This window comes from Empidonax traillii, unplaced genomic scaffold (genome assembly GCF_003031625.1).
Source record: "Empidonax traillii isolate 1590-97213 ecotype Southwest subspecies unplaced genomic scaffold, ASM303162v1 scaffold999:size350973, whole genome shotgun sequence".
Taxonomy (NCBI): Eukaryota; Metazoa; Chordata; class Aves; order Passeriformes; family Tyrannidae; genus Empidonax; species Empidonax traillii.
In genome coordinates, this window is record NW_020956192.1 from 26,922 (window position 1) to 49,231 (window position 22,310).

At 45.1% G+C, this 22,310-nt stretch overlaps 1 protein-coding gene across 2 annotated transcripts in view; it reads right to left on the minus strand.

The window, feature by feature from the left end:
• Positions 1-5,210: 5,210 nt before the first annotated feature.
• ANXA2 (annexin A2) overlaps positions 5,211-22,310 on the minus strand; it is a 34,679-nt gene continuing 17,579 nt past the window's right edge. For both annotated transcript variants that reach the window (XM_027903906.1, XM_027903907.1), the window contains exons 6-15: positions 21,638-21,728; positions 20,256-20,335; positions 19,882-19,941; positions 19,619-19,712; positions 18,797-18,892; positions 17,995-18,053; positions 17,168-17,290; positions 16,117-16,303; positions 15,070-15,075; positions 5,211-5,220 (exon numbers count right to left, since the gene is read on the minus strand). In XM_027903906.1, coding sequence (XP_027759707.1) covers positions 16,244-16,303; positions 17,168-17,290; positions 17,995-18,053; positions 18,797-18,892; positions 19,619-19,712; positions 19,882-19,941; positions 20,256-20,335; positions 21,638-21,728 — 663 coding nt within the window. In that variant the 3' untranslated portion in view covers positions 5,211-5,220; positions 15,070-15,075; positions 16,117-16,243. The remainder of the gene's footprint in view (positions 5,221-15,069; positions 15,076-16,116; positions 16,304-17,167; positions 17,291-17,994; positions 18,054-18,796; positions 18,893-19,618; positions 19,713-19,881; positions 19,942-20,255; positions 20,336-21,637; positions 21,729-22,310) is intronic.

Here is a 22,310-nt window from a genome sequence, read left to right on the forward strand (position 1 = left end):
GTAAATGACTGACAAAAGGGCTTCATTGTCAGAAGGTGTCTGACAAACCAGGCAGGTTTGTTTTTGTTCTTCTGTGTTTACAACCACCACCTTCGTTTCCAACGCCATGCACAGAAGCGTTTCCCTTTGCTTTAACACAGCGAGTTTATTGCACACAACACAATTCATGCCTTTTCCCAGGAAAAGTGGTTCAGGGCCCCTCGGAATCATCTGTTCTGCAAAGGGACACGTTGTGACAAATCACGCGGTGACGGGGAAATACGGGGGATCTGGCAGAAATATTTCACTGCTCGTTTCCACTAATGAGAATAAAAACAATGAGAGACACCTATCAAAAAATGGCAGTAAGCAATTTATTTGGTTGAAACACAGGCAGTGCTTTTTCTTTCCCTACTCCCCTTTCTCTTACTTTGCTCAGAGCAGGCTTTTCGGTTTTTTCTTCATTTTGCTTTATATTGTCAACCGAGAACAGAGTTCCTGAGGAGACAAACAGGGGGTAAAGAAGACAAATCTGTCTCCTTTGTGTGAGAGCTGTAGGCCAGAGTTATCAACTCCTCTGCTATTCAAGACACATTTGCATATCCAAGGCCACCCGAGGCAGGAAAGGCATTTGGAGTCTGGTTTTTTTCTTTTCCACAAGAACACATCAGGGAGCTAAGCAAAATAAGGAAACTCCAAAAAAGATACAAGTAACTGCTAAAAAAAACCCCACACCTCAACCAAACCACCGCAAAACTTTGTGGAGGCAAAAACCCTCCCATTCAGGAATTTCTTCCTTGAAAAGAAAAAGGACATTTTACACATTATCTCCAAATATAAATTTTTCAGAAACTTGAGGGAGAGCAACTTGGCACAAAGCTGCAGATTGGTGTCCATGTGCTTCTGTCTGTGCCTGAATCCCACCCCACCTCCCAGGGATCAAGGATGAGGGAGCAGCCAGTGCCCCACACAGGTGAGTTGTTCCAGCAGCCTTGGAGCAGGGACACAGAGCACCGTGTGGGGACACTGTGTGGGGACACTGTGGGGCAATGCCACCGCTAGGGGAAAGATTCCAGGGCAGTCAATCCCTGGTCACAATGCTTGTCTTCCTCCAGATGTAATCCTGGAGTTAATGATCACACAGTGTCAGTGCAGTGTTGGCAGGAATTACTTTCAGAGATGTTCTCAGGGAAAATTGCCATAAATACAAATATATTTCAGTTAAAGCTAATTTCTGTATATCACATACATATATAGATGATATCCATGATGCTCTATGGGGACAGTGCATACATTCAGTACTTTTATTAACTAACAAGAACCCCCAGCTAATTAGCTGCTAATCTAGTCTGCTGCCGTATTACCCATTTTCACACTTGCTTTAGTCCCATACAGAGCTACTTTTGGACTTCACTTTGCTTACTTCCTCACATAATCAATTTTTAATGCAAAAAGCTGTCGCTTGCAATGGCACAGGAGTACTCTGGCAAATGAAGGTGCAATTAAACCTGAATAAAGACAGCAGAACTTCCTTCCACAATACACAGCCCAAAGACCCGGAGGCCCCAGTTCTCATCTACCGCCCACATTGCAAAGCCCTTAAAAAAAAGCATTTTGACTTCACCAGAAGATGATGTGCAACATAATGGGTTCTTGATCTAATGAATATTATAAACAACTACCTTAGCTAGACTTGAAACTCTGCCCAAACACTGCCCACAGAGAAGCTGTCTCATCATGCACCATGAGACAGCACGTTACACAACAGCACTCAGCAAAAAGGAATATACAAAGACAAAACCTTGTTCCAGCAATTTGAAATCAATGTTCTGAGCCCAAAGCTTTTAATTTGGGATTTGCTTGGCTTAAAAAGCAGTGGTTGTAGATGTAACCTTTCCCAGTAGCATGAGAAACTAAACTCTTCCTAGAAACCACTAGACCCAGTCAAAGCCACATTTTACATGACGGAATTCTTAGTGCACTGAATATTTATTCATTTATTTATACAGATTTCCCAAAACACAGAGACAATAAGAACAGTGATGTTTTTAATTCCAGCCCTGGTTCCACCTGCAGAGCCAGCAGGCCCTGCTTTGTTCAGTTCTAGAGCCACTTTCCTGGGCTTTCTGTACAGTTATTTCTCTGAGGATAATGCACCCAGAGAATATGAAGCAGTTATGCCCATCTCTCACCCCTTCAGGAACTACCCCAAATCATCACGAGTATCACACCAAATGGCCCCTGCACTTAATACACTGGATTTTACTTTAATAAATGTAGAACTGGGAGAGCTTGAGGAGAATTTGAAGATATATGTAAAATTAAAGTCATTCAGTTGTAACGTTACCTCAAATATTCAAACGTTCAAAGACAGTAACATAGCGGCAGAAAATTAACTTTTTTAAAATTCATGTCTTTTCTAAGCTCAAATGGATTAGCAGCAGATTTGAGGTAATTAATTATAATTACAAGTTTCCTAGGGAAACACAGTATAATAGATTCATTAACTGAAATGTTACATTTGGTCTGTGTTTGATTATTTTTACACAGTACAACATTTGTTGGAAGATTTTTGGGCCAGACACCTTTACTTATGCTGAGCAGTGGCTCCCTCCACGAACAGCCCCAACTGCCTTCAAAAAACCCCCACCTGGGCCCTTAATTAGACATTTTCAGCCTAGGAAGGTAAAATTCCTTCCTCCCCTGACAAATTCCGTGGTCTCTATTGAACACGAGCCAGTGGGAGCTTTTCTGTGGGCAGGACCATTGAATGTGGCCTCACAGTGATTCCTGATGCCCTCTTCACTCCTAACAAAAGACAGACCAAATACCCAGCTAAATAGCACATGCTGCTTCAGACTGCACAGTCATGAAGAGTGCACAGCCTTAATAAAGGGCTCGCTTATATTTTTAATTTCTCAGCTTTAATTTCTCTTCTGTTTGATGCCATGGCAAAGCAGAGCAGTATTTTACATCCTTATCTCATTATGAAGACACAAATGCCATTGAACTCCTTATGAACTGAACACAGAGAAAACTCACCCCAGTCATTAACACACCCAGCACACACAGAGTTCCACAGGGCACTTAATGAGGCTCCTCACCCAAACCATGGCACTGCCAGGCTGGAAATGCCAGAGCACAAACCAAGGCACTGCCAGGTTGGACAGTGCCAGAGCACCAGAGCTGCCCGCTGCTGCCCGCACAAGATCCCCTCGTGCGAAAGGAGAGGGGAACCAATGATGCTCTTGTCAAAGCAGCTGCAAAAATGAGGGGCTGGTTAATTAAAACAGAATGGGCTATTTATTTCGTGGTCTGACATGCTCTCAGGAAGTCCTGACGCACAGAGGAGAAATTAAACAACTCCTGCCTTTGTCTCTGTGCTGTGAGAGCCATGCCCAGTCAGCTGCCAGCTCGGGCAGGGATGGGTGCAGCAGGGATTTCTACCAATTAAGCCTCCCCACTCTGGGGGTTGCAGGTGTTTTGTGAGCCCTGAGTTATTTTTGCACAGCTCCTGGGCCGCAGTTCTCGCCACAAAGGGCTGCCTGACGACAGGCTGAGCTCACAGCTCCGCCTGTTCCTGCCAGTCCAGACCTCTGAGAAGATTTCAGTGAGGGAACTGGGAGTGCTGAGCTCTCTAACGCTGTCAAAAGGTGTGCTTTCACTCACCCAACCTTTACATTTCTGCCATCAAGAAGGAACAAAAAGAGCTGACGAGGTATAATTAACAACAGGTACAGGTAGCTGGTGCCAAGTTTTGTTCCACTGCACGCTTATTTTTTGCTCTCCTGTGCCACCTGGCATCCCAAGAAGCTACAGCTCCTGGGCTGTTAACAAACATCCCCAGCTAAACCACAGCTTTCACATCACCACCTTTCCTCTTTTTAAATGAAAGGCTCAGTTTATATCTATTCAACATGGACATAACAGGGGTGTTTTGGGTATTTCTCTCACAGCTGCTTCAGGAAACACTGAAGGGAACTCACCTTGAGACTGTGTTTCACCCTGATTTGTAGATTGGCAATTCAGAGTAACACACACACACACACACACACACACACAGAGGATCCAATAAAGGCAGTTTTCCTTTGACAGTTCTGCAACCCCACCAGACCACAGCAAAGGCACCAATTTCTGTCTCCACACACAATATGATATGTATTTTACAGGTGGGGCCCACATCCTCAATATTCCAGCCTATCTTTAGGGAATGAGGATCACGAGGCAAAACTTATTTTTCCCCTTTTCCAAAGACCCGTGTTTGGCATAGCAACGTTTTGGCTTAAGTTTTAAGCATATTTTGAAGCCCAGATGCTTCAGCAAAAAGCTATACAAGATGAGAACATACCTATTGAGAGGCTAACGGAAGCAAACATTTACTGAATATCATTCAGGTAGTTGCCCTGAGTTCAGATTTCTGGGAGTAAAGAAGGTATGGAAACAGAGATTCCAAAGGGGAAAAAAAAGAACAGATAGAGCCACCCTGCCTGAAACCATCACTTTTTAGGATCACAAAATTCCATTTCAAAACACATGAGAGAATTTATTAACAAAACCTTGATTATAATCATTCATGCAATAGCCAGTCATAATTTCCCCTTCTTGGAAAAGCATCCAAATAAGACACGGGAAAAAAAAAAAAAAGAATTAAACACGTGTCTAAAATTTCCATTTATAACAAAATTTTCTAGTGGTATTTCGAACCTTTCTTTAATGCTAACTGAAATCTTAAAAAGTGATTTAGTCCTTTTGCTCAGCCTCAGAATGGTTTCCTGGTAAAAATAAGGCAGGACTATCCATTTCCTGTTTTCACTTATTTCACACAGGGTACAGAAGCACAGGCACACCTCCTCTGGCTGCCCTAAGGCCAGAGGGGAACCTGCAAACCTGCTGGGATTCCTGTTTGTCCTCCAGCCCCAAGGAAAAAAACCTTCACTCGGCACAGAGCTGTTTCCCTAAGTTGGTACATAAAACTGGGCTTTCCTCCAGTTAAACAACAGTGATTTGTTTGAGTTTGATAGGTCCTCCTAAATAATGGTGTCATCAGTAAACATCTGGCTTCCTCCTCGCAGATTAGGCCTCCAATGAGGAAAGTGTGTTTATAATTCTAATTTGAAACACAGCACATTAATATGCTGATTCTCATAATGTTTGCCTTAACCTGTTTGGAGAAATTATGACTACAAATATCTTGTACACAACACCTCTAAAGCACCGGCTTGTACAAACAACACGGAGCGGCTGCAGCCGCACGCAGATGATTAGAACACTTCAGAGGCAATCATGATTAGCACTCTGGCTTGGAGCCACGTTTTACACATAAACAAAGCATCTGTTTCGGAGTTCTGTCCTAGGCTAATAGACCCACCTCCACTATTACTAATAAGCTCATTCAAGAGAGCCAGATGGCCCATCTGAAACAGCCCCTGCTTCTTCCTGAGCTGAGCAGAGCAGAGCGTGGAACCAGAGCTGGCTCCAGACTGTATTTCCTTGGGCTCTGGGAGCCAGGAAAGCAACACATAGACTGGCTGCACAAAAGAGCAACACAAATGCCGTGCCATCCATTATTCAGGGTTGGTGTGAGGCCAACATCTGCCCCTGCAGCAGCTCCTTTCATGGAGGTGCAGTGAAGGCAGAGGAGCGGTGCAGTGGTGCAGGAGGGGGAGTGCAGTGGTGCAGGATTTCAGTGGTGCAGGAAGGGGGATTGCAGTGCACTGTCACCCGTCCTGGAGGGAGGTTTTGGCACACTTGGCAGATCCCTGCCTGCAGCCCAGAGCACTGCTCAGCTGTCCTGGTACACTGGATGGACTTGCATATTTAATAAAAGTACCCTATTTCATCAGTAGCACTGGGCTCTACAAAGGATCCTGTGCTCCGCAGCAGCAACTGGAGGTGCTGAGAGCCCAACAGAGCAGCACTTGGGCTGGTTCAGTTCAGAGATGTCCTTTTTACTCCTGTGACCCAAGTTCTCATTTAACCAGTTCTGTTTCTAAGGAGAGGAGAGTCAAGAGGCTCCACCAACCAAGGAGTTAACGCTGCAGGGAAACCCCCAGCTGATCTGGCCTAGGAAGACTCCGTGTGTTTTGTTTCAAAGCAAACAGACTGCTGACAGTTAGTGACGAGGAGAGATGGCTGCTTAGGTCACCTGCCCCATCAAACCACACCAACAGAGAGAACTTCATTTCCCCCCCTTCCACTATGATGCACGGGGTGCTTTGTTCCACTGTGTACGTCTGCACGAGCTATCAAAGACAATTCACTGCACCAGCAGCAAGTGAACCTCGGTGTAAGAGCAGCAGCAGGTCACAGCACCCCTGCAGAAGGCAGGAAGTTTTGCAGAGACCAAGTCCTTTCAGAGCAGCACGGCCGCAGTGAGCTGCTCCTCGTGCGCTGCTATCCCGGAGCTACAGACACAAATCCTTCCCCTGTGTCTCAGGGGGATAGCAGCAGAGCTGCAAAGATATAAACCTCCCCAAACGCAGCCATCCTCCCCTCCCTTCCCCTCCCCATCAGAGATAGAAACGGGAACCACTCTGTGAGGGGAAAAAAGCCCTCCTGGAAATGTGCTGGAACAATTGAGGCCTGTCACTCTCTTCATTAAAGGCAGGTTCCACGGTGGTTATTGAAGCTCTCTGGGATCTCTGGGGATAAAAGCCAGAATAAAAAAGTACAAAGTGTTGTTCTTCATATCTATTCCCCACGCTGCCAGTCTTGTGAGCTGTGCACACAGGGCACTCCTCGGTTTTAAAGGAAAGCCCTGCAGAAATCACTGCCCAGGCCCCGTGTGATCCTGTGCCACTGTCCACTCTGGCAGCCTGACCTTCCTCCAGAGCACGAAGGATTTGCTGCACAACCACCACTGTCCTGCTCCTGCAAGGGCTGCAGCTGTTTTTCCTTCAAGCAATTGTTCCAGTGCAGGTAAGCAGGAGGATGAGACTTGAATGTAAAAAATCCCTTGCTGCACATCCAGAAATGGAGGACTGCACTACCCTGTGCATAAGGAAAGAATGACAAGTGTGTTCCAGGTTTTCCCTCTTCATATTTTAAATTGCACAACACCAGTCATTTTGGAGGGGGAGAAAAGAGAGGGGATTTTCTTTTTCCTGCTGAGGGGTAGAAAGAACAGCCTAAGTAAGAAAAGGAAGAGGGGAAAAGTGATCAGAGTCAAAACCAAACCCCTCATTTCAGGAGGAAAAGCAGGCACACAGTTCCTGCAAACTTCCTACAATTAACAAAATGCTGATACCAAGCACTGTCTACACCAGGCTTTGCTGAGACCAGCGTTCTCTTGCTGGCTTTATCAAATTAAGTTATTTGGAATAAATCTTTGGGATTAATTCTACCCTCTGAGTAAGCTGGTTTAACAGGACAATTGGGAATGAAGCCTTAATCCAACAAAACATCATGTGTCCAGAGCAGCCCCTTCCAAAAGACACTAATGGAATTACCACAGGTGTTAGGGTGACTCACATCTGCAAGCACACCCCAGTCTGCTACTTATGGGGTGAGGGGAAGGCAAAAAAAAGCCCTTTGTCATTCTGATAGACTCTGAAATTCCCTGTCTCACTGCTGGACAATCCACTCTGACAAAGCTGCTTCTGCCACAGCACCCTCTCCACCAAGGAGAATTCCCTCCCGGTGCCACCCAGGCTTTGCTTCCTCTGGCACTGATCAGAAGATCTTTCCAAGTTGATCACAGCAGAGGGATCCTCAATCTAATGAGGAGTCTCAGTGTGTTGCCATTTTTCAGAGAAGCCTTCACACACTCTTTCCACCATTAATCTATTTGAACAGGAGCACAGCAGACACATCATGGAGCAGTGGGAAACGTGCACTATCACTGCTTTTAAGCTGAAGACTTGAGGTCTCTTTGCTTATTACTCCCCAGCAAATGGTAATGCCCAATTTGTTTAATGTCTACCTTGTGAGCGCTGAATTAGCTCACAAGGCTGTGAGTGTCCCCTGTGAGCAAGGGCTCCATTTGCACATGTCAAGCATCCCAGTCTATTTAGTCCTATCCCAACTGCTTAATGTCTCAAACAGAAGCATCCACTCCATTCTGCTTGATCTAAACAGATAATTTAATACCCTTGGACAAAAGGGGCCTGGTGTTTTGGTAAGCTCCCATGGGCCCAAGGATCACAAAGCAGGGGTTGTGGAATACACACACACAAAAGAGAGAGATAGGAGGCAGGCAGGCTGATCTTTATGACCCACTGATTATTCTATCAGCAAGTAGGAGCATAAATCTAACTCCTGACCTAACAAAATACTATTTTGCTTCCCTTTACTCTGTATTTTATCTTTTATAGCCAATAAAACAGTAAACATTACAAAAGGTTATGTTCTCCCCAGTATTTTCACCACATGACAGTAAATTGTTGGTGGAGCCCAGCAGAGGGATCAGCAGCAGCATCCTGACAGTGGTGGACACTTCCTGCAATTCCCTCTGAGCACACCAGTGCCAGTGCACACTAACACCAACAAAGCCCAGCTGGAAAATCAGACACTGAATTTGAATCAGTCTAATGACCCTCCTAATGGTCTAATGGCAAATCTATACGCTAATACAAAGCCTTTTCCCAGTGATCTCGTGTGGTATTTACCATGGGAAGTAAACTTTGTTCCTTTACCTTGCCTTCTCAAATATCCCTAAATACCAAAACCAGTATCAGCCTTCTTAACTCATCTTCCCGAGCTTTAGATCAAGGCCCTTGACTCCTTCTAATTTTTTATTCCACAGGAGTTAAGAGGGGGAAATCAGAAGAATTCTAGAGAAAAAAAAAAAAAGAAGAAAATTAAAAAAAGAAGAGAGGTGAAGGTACTTCAGAAGGATCAGGAAGGGAGCAGACTGCACCTTTAATCTGTGCTCGAAGCTAAGTACTCCTGTCACCCAGACTGTGTGTGTAGGAAAGACAAGTAGATTGGAAAACAGGTCTGAAAAACGATGTGCCCATTGATCTGGGAGAGAGTGGCAGAGAACGCCACTGAAATGGGTACAGAAACACCCCCCTGGGAACCACTGAGGGCAGGACAGACACCACTGCTCTATCACAACAAGCTTTGCCCAAACACTTGAGTCCAACAGGAGCACTGACACCAGCTGTGCCATTTAACCACAGCACTGCACACTCAGCTGCCACTCTCATCTGGGTCCCTGCTCCCAAGTTTCCAGAGCTTCATCTTGTCCCAGTCCAGGGTGAGCCCAAGACCCACAGCTCGGGCAGCTGGCAAAGTGCTCGTGCACCTGGGAGAAGCAGCTCACACACACAGGCTGTGAAAATTGGATCAAAGCTCCAGAACGCATTTCCCAGGCAGCACTTGAGCTGAAACATGATCATTAATGGTAATCAGTCCTGAAGAGCTGAACTTGGGAACTGAAAACACTTAATGAAAACAGCACATCAACTGCTGGAGAAGGTCTGCTGTATCAGGAATTACGTAAAAATATATATATTTTTTTTTTGTTTAAAAGGAAGAAATTAAATTCTAATTTAAAAGGGAAACTGAGTGACCTGGATAATGTCCTGCAATAGGTGGGGAATAAAAGGGGAACTGCAATCAGATAGTTCTGTCCCACACAGTTTCCTTTTTTCTTCTGTCAGTGAATCCAAACTGCTGCCAGACTAAGGCAAGAGAGAACAGTACACCTTGGTACAGACTCATCTCCCCGGGGATCACAGCACTGCTGTGCCAGCTCATGGGCTTCACTTGATAAACTGCACACAACATTCCCCTCTTTTCTTTCCAATATTTAATCAGGAGATCAATCTGTGTATGTGAATTATCTGCTACTTACCCAACTTCTTGTCCTTCTAAAATACAGTTCTTGCATACAGAACCTCGAGAGGCATCTCTGCAGTTTATTCATCTAACATCATGTTCTGTGAGCTATGAGCTGCACTAACCCAAAACACCTGCCACACAACTCCTTAAAAGATTGCAGTTTTATTTCCCATGTTCTACTGAGCCTGAGCTCGACTCATGCACACACAGAGTCTGAATTTTTTTGGCAGTGCATCAGTTACCTTACTGAAGTTCATTATTTTCAGCCTTTTGGCTCCCACACAGCTCCAACAACTTGTTTGAAAACACTGCATCAACATCACCACCAGTTACAGATACGGCAGTTTATTTCTGAAATAACTCCAAGAAACGGTGGAAGGAGGAAATAACTGAAAAAGTAAACTCCACCCTATTAATCTTGTTAAATTCTCTTCTACATAGCACACCCAAACTACTGCAGCTCACACCTAGGCGGGTTTGGAACCGACAGGTCATCCCAGTTTTCCTCAAAGCAAAATAAAATAGACCAAGACTGAAGAAGAACAGAACACAGAGGAATACTGTCCCATCTCCCCACATCAAACATGCAGCACGTGAGAGCTGAGCTGCAAGGAGAAAACCAAAAGCAGTTGCTTCAGTAGGACTGCCTCTATTAAAAAATTAAAAAAGCACAAACAAAACCGGGGTGATAAAAAGTCTGCCACCATCCCAGACGTGATTACAACGTCCATCAGCCTCTCCTCCCCTTGATTCACCCCAAAAGTTTACTAAATAAGATCCTTCCGTGTAAAGGGTTTAAAAACAAACTATTAAAACCTTGAAATTCTGAGTGCATTTGCAACAAAACAGAATTCCAAGAGACCAGAATAAAATCCTCCTGTGATTCATCATTTGCAGGGATGGCATTGGTGCAGTCACAGGGCAGAGCCACCACAACCTGCTTCCTGCTCACGGGGAAAACCTTCCTACAGCGAGGGGGAAAACAGAGCTGAGAGGTCACAGAAAAACCAAAACACACCTAAAGAGCTCCTATCACTTTTATTTTTTTTTTCTCTAATGGGGAGGAAAAAATAGAATTTAAGTCTCCTCTTATTAATGTGGTTATTACACAATGCCAACTGTTGCTCTACTGATGTATTTAAGCACATAGCTGTTAATGCATTTGTAGTATATTAATTGCCATACCTTGTCACAAACAGAAAGTAATTTACTATATATTTATAGAAAGCCTGTGAAGTAATATAAACTTACTATTTTTTACAAAGAATTTTTAAAAATATTTTCCCCAAACGTTTACCCATCTTTAGTGCTTCATAAACCTGAAATACTTTAGCTTCTGTTGCATTTATTTTGAAATCAAATAGTATTAAATCTCCTTTTAAATAAACCTTTGTCTTTCGTGGAACATAACTGCAAAACATGGAATGATTTCAAAATTTAATACTATTACTATTTTGAATCAGATAATTAATCCTGATTTCTACAGTGATAAAAAAGATTTAGTATCTTTTCTCTAATAATAATAATATTAAAAGCAGATTTTCAGATAAGTTCTGTATTTAGACATAGCCTTAAAAATTCTTGAAGCTTATTTTCACCTTACAAGTAAACCATTACCTGAAAATAAGTAAGTGTAAACCATCCAGAAAAGGACACTTAGCAAAGGAGAGAAGAGTATTGGCCACATTATTTCGTAGCCATTCAATCAGGAATCACAAACACTACAGTCTGTGTTCCAGTCACCCTCCTTAAATAGCCAGATACAGTGGTGGGGTGGTCTCTGTGTGTGTGCTCAGCATTAACCAGGATCCTAAATAAGCCATACTAAAAAGAAGTTTAATAAATATCTCCTTTTCTTGTCACTAACAACGCACAAGCTGAGCATAAACAAAGTCACCCCACACGATTGAACAAATTCTTGCCGTATCGCAATTTTAAAAACATTGTCTGTTGTGAACACATCAGTCAGAGTGAGAGGAAAGGATGGTTAATACAGATGAACACATGGAAATATCTCCTTTAAAAACATCTAATTTAATGGCACGGGTGTTTTATTATTAGCAAAGACAGTGAAAATGCAGAGTGTGCAATTAAATCCAGAGGTGCTATTATGAACATAGCCAAAGATATGGTGATGTATTTCATTTTCTACTGAGAAAATAACAACGTGTACCTGTTTCACATCAGGAAGCAGCAGGTGATTTCAAGATCAAAACCACTTCCTGTTAAAGAAAAGGGAGAAAAATTCCTTTATTCGTCCACTCTTTGAAAGGTTCTCTGTAGAAAACCTGTCGGGTTTGGAATTTCATACCACGGTTAGAAGGTAAGGAATGGTCAGGTTTGCCTGCGCCTAAAGAGAGCGATTCTAGAAATTGGGGGAGTATTTCAGAGCAGAGGGTGAGTTTGAGATACCCGCAAAAACACCGGAAGATGAAACCCAATTTCTGACGTGCAGGCTTGGAGCCGGGGAATGTAAATGTTTGGAGAGAGCAGAGTTCATACACAGGGAGCCCGATTCCCGTTTTCTGTCGTGTTGTTTTGGCTGCAGGATAAAGCTGAGGCTTTCTCGGAGCTCCCTCTGGCGAGCGGCCGCTGACAGAGCACCGGCAGCGCTCCCAGGGCTGCAGCTTTCCTTGGGGTCACTCTGTTTTTGGCACATCCTTAGTGCCCCAAAGCACCCGGCCAGCAGAAACGCCCGGGTCCCAACGCGTCACCCAAACACGGCTTGGAAGGTGCAGGATGTCAACAGGGACACATCCTTCCCCTCCCAACCAAACCCCCAAACTGCTGCTCTGTGCGGTGCTTCTCAAGAGCTCAGTGCTCCTCAGTGCAGTGCCAAAAAAACTACAGCCCAGGAACAGTCCTGGTGAACAGGCACAGCAGTGATCTGAGAGCACTCATCACCCATTTCACAAGTAAAACTGTATACAACTCTTTAACATTAGTGAAAAAGGGATTTTAACAACAAGCTTCCATCCTGTAGGGAACCCTTTCTTTCCACCGGGATGGAAATGTTGGCTTAAGTTTTGACCGAACTACACTTTAATCCAATTAAACTATTTTAAACGTACTTCTCACTTGTAAAACATCTTGCATGACCTCTTGTCAACGCACAGCACTAATAAACTGCTTGTTTTTATAAGATGTTGAGGTGCTGTGCAAATGGAGTTAGAAACTGCAGAAATAAGGATTTTTGCACCAAGGAACTATGCTGGCCTAGTACAGGCCTGAAAGCTGTTCCACACGTTATCCTAGACTGTTTAGAGTCTGACTCAGATTTATTCTCCTGAAATATGAGTGAGGGAATGGGGTAAGGAACAGCAGAAGTCACCCTTACACACTGGACAGGAAATCACTCCAAGCAAGGAAACCACCTCACCACTTTGGAGAAACATCCCTGCTTCCCTAGTGGGTTTAAGCTGATACCTGCCCCAAAGTACAGTCCTTCAGCTCTGTATCCCAATGTCTGTGTTAAACAGCAGGTCTGGTAAGAAACGAGGATGTATCCAATTAAATCCTGTTGTTGCTATGTGTTGTGTAATTTGGGAGAGTTTAAGAGACAATGCCAGTGAAGTGTAAAAGTTGCTGTTGTTGCATGTGTTTGTTGGAATGGGAACACCAAAGAGCAAACACAAGAAAACTGAATCAAGATCTGACCTGAAAAAAAAAAAAAGAAATTGGACCCTTTCTTCACACGTTCATTGGACAGCAAAGACTGGGAGAAGCAAAGCTTAATTTCTTTTTTCCTGAAGGTAAATAGGTCTTAGAGTAATGGCTTGAATTATATTATCAGCAACTGAAAGTCTGATTAGTTTTTTTGAATCATGTATTCAATTTGCCAGGTGGGGATTTACTAATACAACATGGCAACACTGCCAAACACCATTTTTCAAGGTATTCCTGTCTTTCAAAGCCTAGGAGACCTGATTTTTGCAATACACCTCCATGGACAGGGGTATTAGCAGGCTTGCACTCAAATGACGGGATCAACACCAGAGCTTGCAAATTGGTTCCTATCTGGAACACCAGTAATAAAATAAAATAAAATAAAATAAAATAAAAATAAAATAAAATAAAAAATAAAAATAAAATAAAATAAAGATCAACAATGCCAACAGACAACTTGAATTTCTAGAAAGCTTCTAGATCTTACAGGAGACTGATTTGCTTTCTAGCCTTCAGTCAGCAAAACTGGTGCCAGCCTTTGAGATCCTGCTGGTTTATTTAGGGTGGCTTTGCTGCTGAAGGAGGACTGCCTGCGACTGTGAAACGCTGTCTGATTGCTTTTACAGGGCCCCATTTGAGCAAGCAACATTTACAGAGATGACTTACCTAATTAGATTCCAAGAGTGATTTGCTACCTCAGCAATAGTTTTTTAAATGTACAAATCTAGGCAGAGAGGCATTTTGTAAACAGGTGTGAATGACACTGCTCCATCAGGCATTAAATTGAAGCTGCTCCTGAAAAATTGTATCATTTGTGCATTTAAGTTACCAATATTTTGTCAACGGCAGTGTTTTTACACCGAATATTTCTCGTGGTCTACAGCCAATGACATTTAAAGCGAGATCTCTCACCTTTTTAACAGTGGCACGAAGCGGAACACTGCGAGCTCCTCACATCCCGTCGGACAGGCGGATTGAAAACGCCTCAGAATCAGCTCTGAGGGGCACAAAGGCCTCAGAATAATTTCTGAGGGGCACAGCGGCCTCAGGATCATCTCTGAGGGGCACAACAGCCTTTGAAACAGGGCTGCGACCCGGAGAGTGACTGCGGGCAAACAGCCGGCACTTGCGGGCGGGGCTGCACTTCCAAAGGAGCAACAGCTGGGAAAGGGGGAAATTATAATTTCATCGTTTCTCTGCGATCTTTCCGTTACAGCTGTGCTGGGGATGAGGGCGCCCAGAGAGCCCCGGGCCGGCCCTGGACGGGGCGGGCGCCGCCTCAGCCCTCACACGTGGCGCGAGCGGGCGCCGCTCCCAGCTGGGAAAAGGAGCGCGGCTTTTCCCTCACGCCGTGGCGTGGCTGTTCCACCGCCTCAGGAGATGCCGTCACAGCCAGGCAGGAGCGGGGCATCCCACCGGCATCGCTTCTCCGCGGCTCTCCCGCAGGGCAGCTCGGCCCCAGCCGCTGCTCTCCCTCAGGCGCCGCCGCCCCGTCCCTGTGGGGCTGAGGAAGGCGGGAAACCCCCCCCCCCTCCCGGAAGCCAGCAGCGCCCACACCGCTCATCGCGGAACGGGCCCGACCGAAACCCCCGGGACAGCGACCCCCAGCCCGCTGCAGGGAACACTCCTGGTACTCACAGAAGCCTGAGGAGGGTTCAAACTGGGGGTTTTCCCCTCACGCACAGGTCCAGAAAAGCTTTGAACCTTGCAGAGGGATTCAGAAGTGTTTGCCCCTCACACACAGGCAGAGAAGGGTGGGGCTCAGGTGTCGGTGGCGTTTTTGGGGGGGAAAAATAATCACAGGATCGTTAGGGTTGGAAGGGCCCTCTGGAGACCCCCCAGTCCCACCCCCTGCCCAGGCAGGAGCACCTGGAGCAGGTGACACAGGGACACGTCCAGGAGGGTTTGAATGTCCCCAGAGAGGAGACTCCACACCCTGCCTGGGCAGCTGTTCAGGGCTCTGCCACCCTCAGTGCAAAGAAGTTCTCCCTCCTGTTGAGATGCACCTCCTTGTGGTTTAGTTTAGGGCCCTTGCTCCCCGTCCTGTCACAGGGGTACCATCAAAAAGAGTCTGGAACCATCCCTTTGGCACCTGCCTTGGAGATATTTATAACTATTAATGAGATCCCTTCTCAGTCATCCCTCCAGACTGAACAGGCCCAGCTCCTCATAACAGAGATGCTCCAGACCCCTCATCACCTTTGTGGCCTCTGCTGGACCCTCTGCAGTAGCTCCATTTCTCTCTTGTCCTGAGGAGACTAGAACTGGACACAGCACTCCAAATGTGTCCTCACCAGGGCTGAGTAGAGAGGGAGGATCACCTGCCTCGATCACTCAAGAGAAGGGGTTTGGATCTGCTGAGACATTGAATCATTAAACACATGAAGGGCTCGAGGGAAGAAAAAGTTTCAGCCACAAGTAGTGAACCCTGAGAGGAAAAAAGCAACAGAGAAAAGGGACAGCAAAGTCTAAATACATACCGACTGTTCACAGAGTCTTCAAATCAAGGTCTGAAAGTAAAAGGTCTTAAAGCAAAAGTCCATTTTTACTTCTGTTTTATTAGAAACATGGCACAGAGAGGCAGGGCCTTTCACAAGCTCGTGGGACCTCGTTTGTGGGAAAGGTCAGCTCCTCTGGCTCTGAGGTGTTGGCACCTGGGGCAGAGCCAGGCTGAGAGGGGCACACACAGGGAGCTCTGGCAGGGAGGAGGCAAGCCAAGGCTAGCTAGGCAACTCAGCTTTTTCAAGGGTTACAGTAAAATGAAGGGGAAACAAGGCATTTCTCTGGATTTGGGCATCTTCCATCACAGTTTTCAGTCCTCTCCACCACACAGGTTCAGCAGGGCCCTCTGGTAATCCCCCTTTGTGTCTTGCTGTAAAGCAAGGGAAAAAAATACAAAATACATATGAGGAACAGTCACAAACTATGATAGTATATGCATTATATTCCAAACCTGTGGGACACTCTATGACTCACAGCTGAAGCCCTGTCAGCCTGGAGGGGACTATCTAGACTGAGTTTTACTTATGCATGAACTGCAATTATTTATCATTCTTGCAAGGCCAAGAATGGAGAAAAATTTTGGTGTGAAAAGAAGAGTAACACAATGAAGGGAAGCTGAAGGACTCAATTCTGTTCCTTGTCACTGATCACTGCAAAAATCATACATCAAGTTCACTATTTTAAAAATTTGTTTGTAATCTACAACAGACATCTCTAGGAAAAGCTTCTGGTTTAAGATTTTTCTTAAATATTTTCTTCATCTACACAAGGAATAACGTATCATATGCTGTTGTGAGGGTGGGTAGAAGACTAATTTTCAAACAGATGCACAAGCTCTTTACCTGTGCACCAAGTTAAGTAAAACCTAGCACCTATATTCCCTGTCCACTCACTGAACTGGAAAAAAATCACTCCAGCTAAAAGTCACTCCTCGAGCAGCATACCATAGAGGAATTCTGTTTTTCTGGTCTTTTGCTCTGAGGATCAGGACAGGTGAACAGACTTTTCCTTCAGAACACACCAGCTGATTGCACAAAGCCTGCATGCCCTGCCAAGTGGCTGCCAGGAATTGTACCAGCTGTACTGTGAAGTTCAAGGTGGGTTTTTCAGTAGTGCAGGGGTAATATTCCCACAGCAGCCCCTAAAACACCCCCCATGACCTCTGGTGGTCCAACTAACCCAGTGAGGACTGCTGCAAAGGTCCGTGATATAAAGCAAAAGCTGAAAAACTTGCCTGGATGAAGTAATAGAGAGATTTTCCGTATTTCCTCTTGAATTCACTCTTAATTTTCAGCATGTCGACCTCGCAGCGGGAGACCATGATCCTGATCAGCACCTTGTCTCGGGTTCCCTTGCCCTGCAAGCACAGACACACTGACAGCTGCAACAGCTGGAGTGCACAGAAAGCCACTGCACCTCATGGTGAGACAGCAAACCACAGGCAACTGAGATGTGGAAATAAAAGATAGAATGAATTAAATCCTCTCACTAAGGTGGTTATGCTGACCCAGGAATTTGAGCATGAATACACCTTTCTCATCAGCAGTGACTGACCAGCTGCCAGTCACAAATGCAGCTTAGACTGCAAGCAGCAGTTCTGGTTCAGCAGGAGGCCTTCCTGGTACTGCCCAGTGCCTGTCGCCAGGCCTTGCTCTTTCATCCCTTTTCTTGAGGAAATGTTTTGAGGCAAATTTAATGTCTTATTTTGGCACTTCAATAAACAGCTTTTTCTGCTAACAGCTCTTGGTTACTTGCAAAAGATGTGTCTAACCTTGCTAATTATAATCAACTGATGTAATAATAGTGGTCATCATTGTGAGACCCTTCCCTATATTTCCCTGTCCCAGATGAATCTGAACAGAAGATCCAGGCTTGTTGAAGAACATCTCTGTGCAAGACAACCTGAAACACCCCCCTACTGCCACAGTAGTTATTGCATTCAATGTTCATTTACTCACAGGCCACTCATACATCTGATGACTAGAAGTGTCTAAGGAATCAAAATTTTGATGAAACAAGGGCAAAATAAAAATAGTATAAAGAAAGAAGAGTCTCCCCTACCTTCATGGAATCATACAGTCTGTCTGCAAAATACAGCTGCTTGTTCTGAATGCACTGGACTGAAGAGAGAGAGAGAGAGACAATAGTTAAATATCCTGCCCATACACAGAACAACAGGACACAGAGTGGAGCCATTCTGAAAGATATGATAAATAGTCAAAATTAGGTTTTCAGCAAAAGTTCCTCCAAAAGAGGAAACAAAGGACTTATTTTTACCTGAGCTGTTACTTGGAAGTTGTTTGGCTGTGACTGAGCCACACATGTTTACATTCTGAGAAGGTATTTCCCTCCATGGCTGCTGTCATCTCAGAATGCTAAACCTCCTCCACACATTCCACAACTCCTTCTTCCACTTCTATAAGCAATCCCTCGTCTGGAATCGCTCCCTGTATGCTAATCCCCAGGAAGGCTCCTTTCCAAGGCTGAGCTCTGTTTATACTCCCCTTGCATCTCAGAGCCCCCAATTCACCCTCAGCCTGAAATGGATTTCCCTCTTAGGGAGCTCCCTCTCAGACACGGTGACATCCCTGCCATCTCCACCCCATGGCACAGTGCAGACCACAACACACGTGAATTTATTTCAATATGGAAGGCAAAGTTTGTATTCTGCAAAGGGCAAAAATAAGCCACTTCTCAATACCTGCAGTATCCTAAAGTACACCAGTCGATCCAAAAGCACCAGCACATCCTGATGATTCCTCACCCAGCGGGGGGAAGCTGGGCCCCATTCCTTACCCCAATACCCTGCCAGAGCACTGAAAAGACCCTGTCTAAAGATAAACTTTATTTCAGGGCAACTCACCAAGATTGAGAAAGGCATTCTCCAGATCTCCCTTGACCTCCTTCTTGATGCTCTCCAGCATATCATAGGGGCTGTAGCTCTTGTACCTGTCAAACACTGGCACGAGAGAGAAAATGGGTGAGACCAAAACCAGGCCAACAACTGGCAGAAATAACCACCTGAAGCAACAACAGAGACAGCAAAGCAGAGATGTGATTATAAAACATCTATTCGAGTCCTTCTGAGAACTTAGTCTTAAATACACCCCATGTTTGCCAGCTGATGGCAAAGCTCCCGTGCCATGGCCTTTTTGTTTTCCTTGAACACCTCCATAATCCGGCTAAATACCACCTTAATCCCGAACTGGCATTTTTTGAAACAACAGTGCTTTAGGCCCCGAGGAGTCTTCCAGTGGCTTTTCCCATGGGCTGCTTACAGCAGTCTCAGGGCAGCTCTGGAGAGCCTGCACTGACAGATTTAAACACATGCTGTAACTAAGCTACCCTGGCACAGAGGGAAGAGCTCAAGGACTTCGCAAGGTCTCCTGCAACCATGTTTTCTAGAGTTGGAATGTTTTTGTTTTCAGTGGATGTGACATGTAATTGAGCATTGTTACACCTGTGCAAAAAAGAGCTGCACACAAATTCAAAATGTGAGAGTAATACATCCACAGAAATAACTATTTTTTGAAAAAAAAATAACATCTTGGACATTAATTAAGATTTACAACATCTCATATGTTTCATGATCGCTTCTCATGCTCATTTCAATCACAACTGGGACAAAATAGTTCCCATTTCATTGTAACTTTCTCTTACAGGAAAAAGAAATCTTGGCTAGTACCTTTCTGCAGGTGGGGGACACTTCTTTCAGTCATGATGTTGATCCACTTGGGGACATCAGTTCCCTTTCTCTTCACACCAGCATCATAGAGGTCCTGGGGTGAGAAGGAAAAGCAAAAGCGATTTCAGTACACTGATGCCACGCCAGCATCACTGTGCAAGACAACCTGCAGCACACACACACCTCCTGCACAGTATCTGTGCATTCACTGTCCCCAGAGCTTGAGCAGCTGAAGATACCCAATGGTCACCACCAGCACTTACCCTGGCATCCTGGTCAATCAGCTCGTAATCAATCACAGAGGTATCTTCACACCTTTTGCCCTTCAAACAAGGAGAGCAGTATTTAGAAGAGGTTTCACAGAAAGTAAGCAGTGTGCTATTCCTTTCTAGTTGTTTAATCTAACTTTGATAAATGGATAACTGAATGCTCCGTCCCCATTATGAAGCTGCCATTATTAACGCTGCATTTCTGCCAAAACACTCTGCCCTTCAAACTGGAATATTTGTTCCCCCAAAAGCCAGTGACAATACAGGGAAATTTAAAAGTGGCTTTAGAAGTGTTTTACTGGCAGCCATCAGGCAGTTCCCAAAGAGCAGGCGCTTTGGGAAACGTGGAAAAGCATGAGCAGACCCACCTTGGCCAGGGCAACCATGAGCTTGCGGAAGTCACCAGATGTGTCTGATATGATGTCCTTCTCCAGCTCTGTCTTGTACACTACAAAACACAACATGCTTTTCCGGTGAATGGGGTCCTACAGAGACACCTTCGCAAGGAAAACAGCTGCTGATTACTGTGTTTAATGCACATAAATGAACAGCTACAACCAAAGTCACACGTGGAAGACAATGTAAACGTGCAGGCTTGCCTGCATCAAACCCAACACTGCCACCAGCCAGGCACCAGGACCATCAGCCTGTCATGGGCAGGCACCAGGAGGACCTGGGACCACTACAAGGAAGGGGAATATTGTTTTAAGCTCAGTGTCCTGCTAGATCATTCCTAGCTACCAGTTAGTGTTTGCTTGTTAGATAAACAAAGCATTTAGGCCTTCTCACCTCACGGCTTTATGACTGGACAACTGCAATTACAAGCTGAATGCAAGAGACCAAAAGCCTTTCTGATAAATCTAAGGAATGCTCTGTGTGGTTCTGCTCTGGTGTCTGAACATTTTCATTGCTTTGCAAGGGGTCATCCCTTAAACTGCTCCAAAATTACAGTCTCTTTCTCTTCCAACAGCACCCTCATCTACAGCAGCAACACTCTCTTTGCCAACACATGTTATTTCTTTTGCTACTGGCCCTTGTGATTATTGGTTTTGATTGTCCTTTCTGGCTCCGCCAGCAGTGCCTGACAACCCCTGTGTACCAGCACACAGTGATTTGCTGCATTTCAGGCTGTTTGTGCCGGAGCTCAACTGGAAGCTCAAGGTAAACAACAGCACAGCTGACTTGGGATGAACCCAGCAAGAATGGCCCATGTCAAAATACCAGGAATATTACAGGACAAGTAACCTTACTGAGTATGGATCTTGGATCACTCTTACCTACTTAAAATCAACTAGGAATTTTAGCTCCCACCAGGTAACATGCTTTAGAAAAGTTGAAAAACAGAATATATGCTTTAACGAAGTTTTACTTCATGTCTTTTCTGGCACATCTACCCAACAAGCTTACAAGCACGCTTCAGCGGATTTCAGATTCACCTACTTACTAAGCAAGTGATCCCAGAATCCATAAAATCTCTCATCATTGTGTCTGTCACTATGCATAGGTAGCTTATAAAAGACATTCATTTAGACAACTTGTGTGAGTGGTAAATATTCTCTAATCTGTTACAGGATGGAATTATAAAACACACACACAGATCCCCAGGACAGCAGTACAACAAGTGATGTGCAACTGCCAGAGACTGAGAGCAGACTGGGGTAAGCTGTCTAATAATGACCCACTGACAGGAGCTCAGCCAGGAAACTCGGTGTCAAAACACAGGACATGGACACTTGCACAGTGAACTTACTTTCCCTGTAGACTCTGTTGATCTCACTGAGCTCCTGGTTTGTTCTTGAGCAGATGATTTCAATGAGCGTGTCCTCATCAGTTCCCAGGCCCTGCAACACAACCCAGGCTCAGTCAGGAGCTACAAATGACCAGGCTTGCTCAAACGCTTTGAAGACATTGTACAGACATCCCCCCTCCCACTCTAACAGTGTCACAGCCATCCAGGGATATTTTTTGCCAGTTGCTCCTGAGCAGCAATACATGGAACACTTTTAGTTGCCAGAGACTCCTGCAGTGGCTCTGGGACCCTGCAGATCTCTGGGCAGTGAGCACACGCTGTGTGTCCAACACCCAGCGGCCTCCCCACCGGCACAGCTCGGTAAGATAACTTACCATGGCCCAAGTGTGATTGTTTGCTGCCCACTGGCAGCACAGGAAGGAGATGTGCTTTGCAATCCTGTTGGGGTGCTGTTTGTTATGCCCATCGATAACAGAATGGCATTTGTATGTGGCAAAAAGGGGAATAATTTCCACAGGACCGCAAGAGCAGGAACAGCTTGGGAAAAGCTCTCATGTCTTTAGCACGTGGAAAATGGGGGTAATCATGGGGAAAACTACCCTTTGGATAAAGTGTCTCTACTGAAGGGAGAAGAGGGGGGGACAAACAAGCAAAAAACCCCACAAACCACAAG